At 42.6% G+C, this 9167-nt stretch overlaps 1 protein-coding gene across 9 annotated transcripts in view; it reads right to left on the bottom strand.

Annotated features, from left to right (window-relative positions):
* Positions 1-6534: 6534 nt before the first annotated feature.
* ARHGAP29 (Rho GTPase activating protein 29) overlaps positions 6535-9167 on the bottom strand; it is a 47982-nt gene continuing 45349 nt past the window's right edge. For 7 of the 9 annotated variants that reach the window (XM_058808110.1, XM_058808111.1, XM_058808115.1 and 4 more), the window contains one exon: positions 6535-8380. In XM_058808110.1, the coding sequence (XP_058664093.1) occupies positions 7485-8380 (896 nt within the window). In that variant the 3' untranslated portion in view covers positions 6535-7484. The remainder of the gene's footprint in view (positions 8381-9167) is intronic. The other 2 variants (XM_058808116.1, XM_058808117.1) reach the window with 1 other exon arrangement.

The following is a 9167-nucleotide window of genomic DNA, read 5'->3' as shown; positions in this document are numbered from 1 at the left end:
TCTTCTGCATCAATACTTGTGGTTAACCTGTGGCAAAGGATGCATTGCCATTTCTTAGCTGACATCAGAAACAGACCTTAGAGCAAAATAACAGCTTTCTCTTCTTATTTTAAGATTATGTTATCACAGAGATCAGTTCCTTTCATTGTCTGTACCATTTAATTTTGCACTTTTCATACACTATCATGCATGAAAAATCGTGAGTTTCCTTTGTTTGGAGGCTACTTCCTGTGACACATTTATCAGCACTGAAAAGCAGTAGAGAGGAAGAACATCTCTTTAGAATAAAAAAAGTCATGAACATTGAATCTGGCTATTAACTTGGACTTGCGTGTAATGAAGGCAGTTAATTGTTGCATCATTTATCACAACAAATATTTTTTACTACTTTAAGGAGAGAAAAACACTATAATAAAACAGCACAGTAGAACCATAATAAAGAATAGTACCTAGTAATAATGTGTGGAGAACTCCACTTGGTCTGAGGAGGTACATGAACTTCTGGAGTGATAAGTCATGGTGGAGCTCTATCTTCACTCTTTACAGGCAGCACCCTGCTCATAAAATCAGTGTTGGCTTGGGATGGCTGCAATCAGAAAGAGAGTAGGCACTGAAAGAAATTCAATTTCCATAAAAGAAGTTCATTTACATATATAACAAGACTCCTCTAAAATCAGAAAAAGACCACTACACTTAACTGGGTGAACACTGAATTCCCTATAGATTCTCATCTGTAAAGGGCATCTGAAACAGCAATGTAGCAAAACCTCCTACCAGTGCTCATGCTGGGCAATGATGCTATATAAGCACTAGCACAGTTTCCCTGTGATTATTCTTCCAAGTAGAATCTGAACAACAATCCAGCTTTCATTATTGAAAAAAGAATTTAAAAGCATGTGGCAGTGCTTGCCCTTTTCTTTCCCCTTCAGAGGGCTTTGGGTACACCTTTGAAAATCCTCCACAAAACTGCTTTACAGAATTTAACACTCTGTAGATTTTCCCCAGCCCACTGCAGCTCTGACAGCAGAGCACTGCACTCTGCACCTTCCCCAGCACCATCATTGGGCCTTTGAGCCCCTGCATACAGGGGCCACCTAAACCACGCACTTTAAGCTGGCTTCTGGCACAAATTATAACAAAGCAGAGGATCAGGCCATCCCTATGTGCTGAAAGGTGAGCCAGCAGGGAAGAAGACCAGCCTTGGCTGAACAGGGCACTTTCACTGGAAGTCAGGGAAAAATAGAGAGTTTACAACCTTTGGAAGAAGGGGCAGCCAACTCAGGAAGAGTGCAAGGACGTTGTTAGGTCACATAGAGAGAAAATAAGAATGGCAAAAGCTCAGCTAGAACTCAAACTGACAACCGCTGTGAAAAATAATAAAAAGTGTTTTTATAAATGCATAAACAACAAAATGAGGGCCAAAGGAAATCTCCATCCTTTACTGCATGCAGAGAGAAACATTGTAACCAAGGATGAGGAAAAGCCCTTGGTATTTAATGCCTTCTTGGCCTCAGTCTTCAACACAAAGATTGGTTATCCTCAGGGCAACCATTCCGCTGCGCTGGGATGGGGAGCAGAAGATTTCCCCTGCAATCTATTAGGCCATAGTTAGTGACCTGCTGTGCCACTTAGACACTCACAAGTCTATGAAGTAGGATGGGATCCACTCAGGAGTACAGGAGGAACCGGCAAAAGAGCTCACCAGGCCTCCCTCCATCATTTATCATCCATCCTGGAAAACCAGGCAGTCCCAGATGACTGGAGATTGGCTAGTGTGACAACCATTTGCCAATGGTCACAACAAACCCAGGCAGAACTATGGACAGGGGGGAAGAGTGTCTGGAAAGCTCCTCAGTGGAAAAAGCCTGGGGGTGCTGGTTGACAGCAGCTGAACATGAGCTAGGTGTGCCCAGGGGCATCCTGGCCTCTATCAGGAGCAGTGTGGCAGCAGGAGCAGGGATTGTGCCCCTGTACTGGGCACTGGTGAGGGCACAGCTGGAGAGCCGTGCCCAGCTGTGGGCCCATCACCTCGGGGGAGACACTCAGGGGCTGGGGCCAGCCTGGAGAGGGGCAGCAGGGCTGGGAAAGGGGCTGGAGAGCGAGTCCTGTGAGGAGTGGCTGAGGGAGCAGGGGTTTGGTCTGGAGAGGAGGAGGCTCGGGGCAGAATTTACCATTCTCTACATTCTCTTGGAAGTGCTCAAGAAATGACTGAACATGGCACTTAGTGCTATGGTTTAGTTGATGTGGTGGTTTTGGTCAAAAGTTGGGCTTGATCTTGGAGGTCCCTTTCTAACCTCAATGATTCTATTCTATGGTTCTATGGCAACCTCCTCTTGTAAAAGTGGCTTTAATCTAATTTCTCTTGAGCAAATGTTCATATTACAGGTAAGACACAGCCTGCTTCAATCTAGACAGAGAAACAAAACTTCATAAAGCCTCAGATAGAAGCTAACTCTGACTAATGGCAGGGCAAAGCAGAGAAACCAGCACTGCTGCTGCTTCTCAGCTGCAGACTGGGTTTGAGCCCTACCACAATGTGTGAGGCAAACAGATAATTTAATTGTTTTATCCAGCAAACAAGCTTTTCATCTCTGAAATCCTAAGGCAAGTTATTTTAAGAAATGGATCTCTTTTTGCTATCCACATGTTTTCAAAGACAGCTCTAACAGATTAAATTAATCTCTCCTAATTAGATTTTTACATCACAATTGGATGATGGTAGAGGATATTTTGCTTTCTATGGTCAACTACATCTGCTGCTCCTGTGACCCATTTCTACTTTCTAGCTTTACAAAGGGATCTTCAGAAGTAAACAGAGAAAGCTTATGTAGGGCCTAACTCTTTTACATGGGAGGGTAAAACAGAGCAGCTTATGGAACACACTGCACAATTTCACTGTAGCTCTACCCACAGTCATCACTAGGACTTAGCTATTTCCTAAAGACCTGTAGTTCGTTACCAGCAACAACAAATCATGAGACATTCCACTTACATATCAGACCATAAAGAAAGTAGAAATAGATGTTTGGTGACAGTCTTGCATTTTGCCTACAGTAGATACAATAATCCCAGTGACATGCTTCATGAGCACCTATATGCAATACATGGGGTCACATGGCATGTGTGTTGTGATATCCTCTTACCTCACACATATGCCATAATTTTAACAGCTGTTTTAAATATCAGAATCTTGTTTTCTTATTTCCAGGCTTATTCCTGACTTTTGACTAAAAAATTAAGTCTGATTAAATGCTATTTGTTCAGCAAATGATAAAAATATCCCCAGTAATCTCTCCAGTACCACAAACAAATATTTCTGTAAAATAAAGAAAATTTTAAAATTACCAGAAAAGATAGCTTTGCAAATATCCACACTTAGCTGTATTGGGTGTGCTCATGGGCCAGCACTTCTAATGTTCAACAATGCTTTCCAGCATTTCCTGACCTGTGAGACATTTTTATGCATGTAGAAGATGTCCCTCGACACAGGCTCACTAGAAAGTTAACACAATTAATGCTACACAATTTTGCCTAGACTGACTGTAGGAGTAGGTGAGTATAAATGCATCCTATAAACAGATCTATCTATGTGTATGGAAAGAAAACTACACAAACACAGGTTGAGGCTTTCTGAGTTAATTTTTGCACCCAACTATCTCAAACTACTGGGGGAAACCCAAGCTGAAGCTTTTTAGGTGTTTCCTATGTATTTCACTCCTTCTGAAATAAGGAGTAACTTGAAAGACAAGAATGGGAAGTTCTGTCAAACCAGGATCAAATGATAAACATCAGAGAGACTAAGAAAAGGCCCCATGGAACTTCTGTTTGAAAGGTGTATTTCTATGAATCAAAGACAATCACAATCAGACTCTTCTTCTGTCAAACACAGACTGAATGTACATTAGTAGCCGCAGCACATCAGGTAGGGTGCTGAAGCACACATTCCAGTTTAGGTTCACCCAAACAGAACTAACTCTGTGTGCTCTGAGCCCGCCCTGTATGGTGAGCTGCAGTGTATGTAGCAAAGTCACACAGAAAGTACAAACACGCTCTGAGCTAGGTTACCAACGTTACCATACGTACGCTGCCTTTGCAGAGCCTTTCGTGTCAGCTCTCAGATTAGCTCCATTAGGCCTCTGCTACACGGAAGCTAAAGACTTCATGGATTTGCAAGCAAAACACAGACTTCTTACACAGAAGCAACAAAAACCTTGAAAACTTACCACAAAAGCTTACCTCATCTCTGAGAACTGCTGAAAGAGAAAGGTTTCTGAAGGAATGTTCAGCTTGGCAGCAAAGAAACACACATCTTAGGTGCAGTTAGCAGTCGCAGAATAACACTGCTCAGTTGTAAGGAGATTGTTTTAATCCCCTGCTTGATACAGAACAGCTCCATCTGCGAGTTTAAGGACTCATGAATAAAAATCCTCCCAAATATCCAATATGACCTACCCAAGCACAATCAAGCCTGTACCAGGACGTTGATATTTCTGTATTTCTTCAGATCTGAACAAACCCCTTGTTTGAGAAGATGGTTTCAGAAGGGTAGCTCTGGTAGCCTCAGAGGCCCTACTAAACAAACAGCTGTCATGACTAATTAGGTCAGCGACTGACAGAAGTCGGTACTCTGCCAAAGCTTTAAGAGGGATGAGGCAGTGCATTACGACTTCAGAAAATGCAATTACCAAACAAATCTGAGTGCAAGAGGTTTCCTCCCCAGAGTTCAAGCTGCTGGGTTCTGGCATTTTGCATGATCCACAGCCTGGCACCTGGGGCAGGTGGGTAGGATTGCTGCACCTCCATTGGAGTGAACCCATTTCAAACCAAGACAGAGGAAAATCTCCATCTGAACCAAAAGAAACAACAGGGACCAATCGAAACATTTCCAGTTCCAAAGGAAACCAAGTCTTTTCCACCAGGCGTAAGGCTCCGCTGCCGCGGCCGCCTCCTCATCCCCTCAGGCGGCCGCCGGACCCGCTCCCTCACAGGGCGGGCGAGCCCTCAGCGTACGGGCCCCAACACAACACTGCCGTGACGCCACCGTGCAAATGTTTACGGAAATTGACAAATCAAGAAGTCACATAATGGCCTCGAAGCCGCCGTGTCCCAGCCTCCCCCTCCGGCCCCGCTGCCCCTGGGCTGGAGGGAAGGCTCGGAAAGAGCCCCGGGCCCCAGTCCGCAGGCGCTGCTGCGCTGCCGCCACGCCGGGCAGCAGGGCCGTAACACTTACATAGGCTCCAGAGGTTTCCATTTCCAATGTTGTGCCCTTGCTCTTCGCTTCTATTACATAAAAACACTTGAAGGCATTATAAAGCTGGGACACGTAAATCATCTTCTACAATGGATGTTTTCCCTGAAATAACATGGGTTTGTAAAACACCTACAGTTCCCCACCCACAGGCACCGGGCCCTGCTCACGCCGCTGGCACCTGCGGTGCTGTGGGAAACACCTTAAAAAGAGCAGAAACCTTCAGGACTAGCAAAAGATGGAAGATGTTATGTAAAAAGGTGTATGGCAAGAGCCAGTAACAACTGGTATTATGACTTGAATAAGAAATGTTTGTTTCTCACGGGTCAGTATTCACTGTTGTAATTCTCTATCTCAGGAGCCTGCTCTGGGGAGTACCAGAGACCTCCATCACAGTAGCTGAACAACTTTATTATTATTAAATTAAGAAATTATTAAATTGAGACGTTTAATTAATTTCTTAAGCCATTACCATATCCAGTGTTAGACATGCTTTAACAAATATAGCCAGACAATAAATTTAATGGTAATTCACAGATTATTTTGCTATTTTGTGGTCCTAATTAACATTGACCCTTTCACAACTGTGCTGTGAAGTTACACTACACTTTCTTTAATGATTCATTAACCAGTTTTGTGGGGTATATATAGTCCACTCCTCCACTGTCAAAGTAGAACGAATTCCCATCTATGTCAAGAAGCCTTTCCAGATATTTTGTTCTGCAACTCCCAACACCAGTCTGGGCAGACAACAGCATCTGGGGCTTTCAGGTTTTTTGTAATAAGAGGCAGCTCCCCAAGAAATGACCTCAAGCATGGCCAGATCCATCCAGTGATACAATGGCCTTTGCCAAGAATGCAAGTCCTACTTCTGTGGAAATGTGACAAGGAATCAAAGTCCAGCATTGTGAGTTTTAGAAACAAAAATCAGATTATGTCCACCAAACAGACTGTGGGATTTTATCTGTGGTGTTTAGGGAAGATTGGCAAAGGTAATGGTGTATTAAAATCCAGTGTATTTCCTGTTGAAAAAACAGAAAAGTGATTTTTGACCTTTGCCATCCTTTGAGAGTCATCCTGGTGCTTACATCTGTAGAAAGTACCATGCTAAAACAACTGTACTCTATAGTATGCAGGAAAGGGTCATGCTAATTGTAATCCCATAAAGAAAAGTGTGCCACCCTCTAGTCCCAGAAGACAGATGCAGGAGAGTACTACACTATTGCAAAGGCCAAACATCTGTATTTTAATAAGTTAGAAGAAGTCCAGATATAGAAGCCATAGAGTCACTGAAATGTTAACACGTTAATATATTTTAAAGCAAATATAACACAGTGTACACATAAAAACCATTTAATACAAAGTGAAAACCATTAGATGCACCTACTAATGCTGATTTTTGGTTATTTTTATCTGTTTCATGGAAACTTGGAAACAAAGCTCTTAATTTCAGTTACACCAGGTTAAGTGGTAAAACTGATCTATAGCAAGCAAATCACTGCCTTGTCATTCACCTGGGAAAGACAACACCAGGGCAATGAATGTGTCCAGAATGGCACCCAAGTGAAACAGGCTGTGCACATCTGCCCCACTCACTAAGCTATACAAGAGACCAGATGTGAATTGACTGCTGCTTCAGAATAGTGAAGCTCAGTAAATGCATCCTTGCTGTACAAAAGAAAAGATTAAAGTGGCAACATAGAAAAATGGCAACAGATAACCATGTCTGCCTAAAATATACACATATGATACATAATTATTGCCATGCTGGCCAGTATGTAAGCCTGTTCAAAAGCAAAGCTTTAATTGCACAGATTAGAAAAATGAACAAATGCTTTTACAGAGCAAAGCACAAGCTTTGGTTTATGCTTAGACAGTGAACATTAAACCTTTCATTTTTACTATAACATCTATTAAGAAAAATAGCTGTTTCTCTATGAATAAGCACTCCATTCCACACAATGAAATGAAGCTCAATGTCTTATTCAATGAACCCCTGTGTCTAGACTGGGAATGTATTACATCTTTATTGAAAGCTATTGAACTACAAAAGGTTTGACTTTAATTCACAGTTCCCCTGGCCTCCCCCCATTTTTAAAATGCTGCATATATAAAAATAACTCAAATATGGCACAAAAGTGGGATTCCCAAGGGAAGGCAAAGGATAAAGGGGCAAAGGGAAGCCTCCACTGGGCAACATCAAGAAATTGCATATAGTACAAGAGGAATTTGCACCCTATACAAAATGAGCTTCCCTGTGTTCCAGTTCTTGGATCCTTTTTGGTCTCAGTCTATGGTAAGCAGGCTTCAGATCTGTGGAGTGACTATCCTCTGAGCTAGATTTCTGTTCATTTGTGTTTTGTTCATCACCTGACAGAAGTGCAGAGCTCCTAGCCAGTTTCACAGTATTATCCTGGGGGAGCACAGAGCTAGCACCGGTGGGTGCACAAGCTTTAGCAGAAGAACCATCTCCATTTTCTTTTGATTTGTTAGAGGGTGGTTTATAAAATGTCCCTGGGGGTGGTTGTAATGTTCTTGGTGGCCTAAAGGCAGCAAGAGGATTAACATCAGGACCATTCTCTTCTGCTGCTGTCCTTCCTGACCCAACAACAGAATATGGCTTATTAGGAAGAATGGCTTTAGCTGGATTGTTCCCAAGGCTGCTTGATGATGATAAAGCACCTGCAGTTCCACTCTCGAGTGCTCGGATCTCCTGGGGCGCATTAGTCACGATCATTGCTGTCCTTGCTGTGATATCATACTGTTTGTACTGCTTGTCCCAAGTTTTTCGCAGCATCTGGCTGTCATAACAAGGCAGTCTGCAGCAGGTATCAACAGCAGGGACTGCCTTCACCTCTGAGACTTCTTCAATAGTGGGGCTTCTGCCCAGCTTCTCTGAACTGATTGCCCCTGCATTTCGTGAATTCCTTTCATTCAGAACACACGGAGGCAGTATTCGGTCCACAGGCAGGCTGACAGGGCGAGACAATGCCTTTGTCCTTGGAGCCCGCAACGGAACTTTGCCCATCTGACGGTTGGGTTTCACAGCAACTAAGTTCACTTGACAGGGGTCTTCACCTTGAGAAATGAATGGATCATTGTCTTTCTCTGAAGCTGGACTCGCAACATCACCTAGAGACACAAACAGATGTGACTGAATCTTTTTGCCAAGAGATCAGCAAGACTTCAATGACCCATTGCTAGTTAGTATTTTAATGGGATAACAGCTTTTAGGGATAGCTGGTATACATACTAGCAACGGCCTACTCTAACCAAATGTATGCATTTCACTAGCAGTAAAACACATACTGTACAGCTGTAACCAAAGAGAAAACACACAGACACTTCATTTTCTGGCTGGTGCTTTGCCATCCCTGAATATTTTCAGTCTTAGCATGTTTCAGGATGTCGCACAGTTGATGTACGGGATATGACTGAAGCGGTAACACTAGACGAAAATCAGTACAATTAAAAGGGAATATGTATAGTTACTCCTAAATGAAGTACATTAAATCATACCTACATTAAACCAAACCCCTGTAGTAGCATAAGCAGATAAATAGAGAAAAAAATTCAGAGTTAGAATAAGGTTAGCAAACCTGGGATTTTTTAAGCAAAAATACTGATATCCAAAATGCTCTGATTATTCTGTCAGACAATTACTCTTTCCAGAGCCTTCTGGTGTAGTTCCAGTGAGTGGCAATGATACATATTTTGGGGGAATAGTGGTCAAAATACATAAATTGCTGGGTATTAGCTTACAGGTAATAGTGGATTTCAGAAATCAGTCACAGCATAATTAGGATTTTTTTTTGTTTGCTTTCTTTAAAACAAGGGAGAAACCTAACCACTGCTATGCTCTTATCAAATACTATGAGCTCTGATTCCATAAACACAGATTTCTTAGAAGCATTTAGAA

The sequence above is a fragment of the Ammospiza caudacuta genome, chromosome 7, assembly GCF_027887145.1.
Source record: "Ammospiza caudacuta isolate bAmmCau1 chromosome 7, bAmmCau1.pri, whole genome shotgun sequence".
NCBI classification, from domain to species: domain Eukaryota; kingdom Metazoa; phylum Chordata; class Aves; order Passeriformes; family Passerellidae; genus Ammospiza; species Ammospiza caudacuta.
This window is presented reverse-complemented; position numbering and strand designations above follow the sequence as displayed.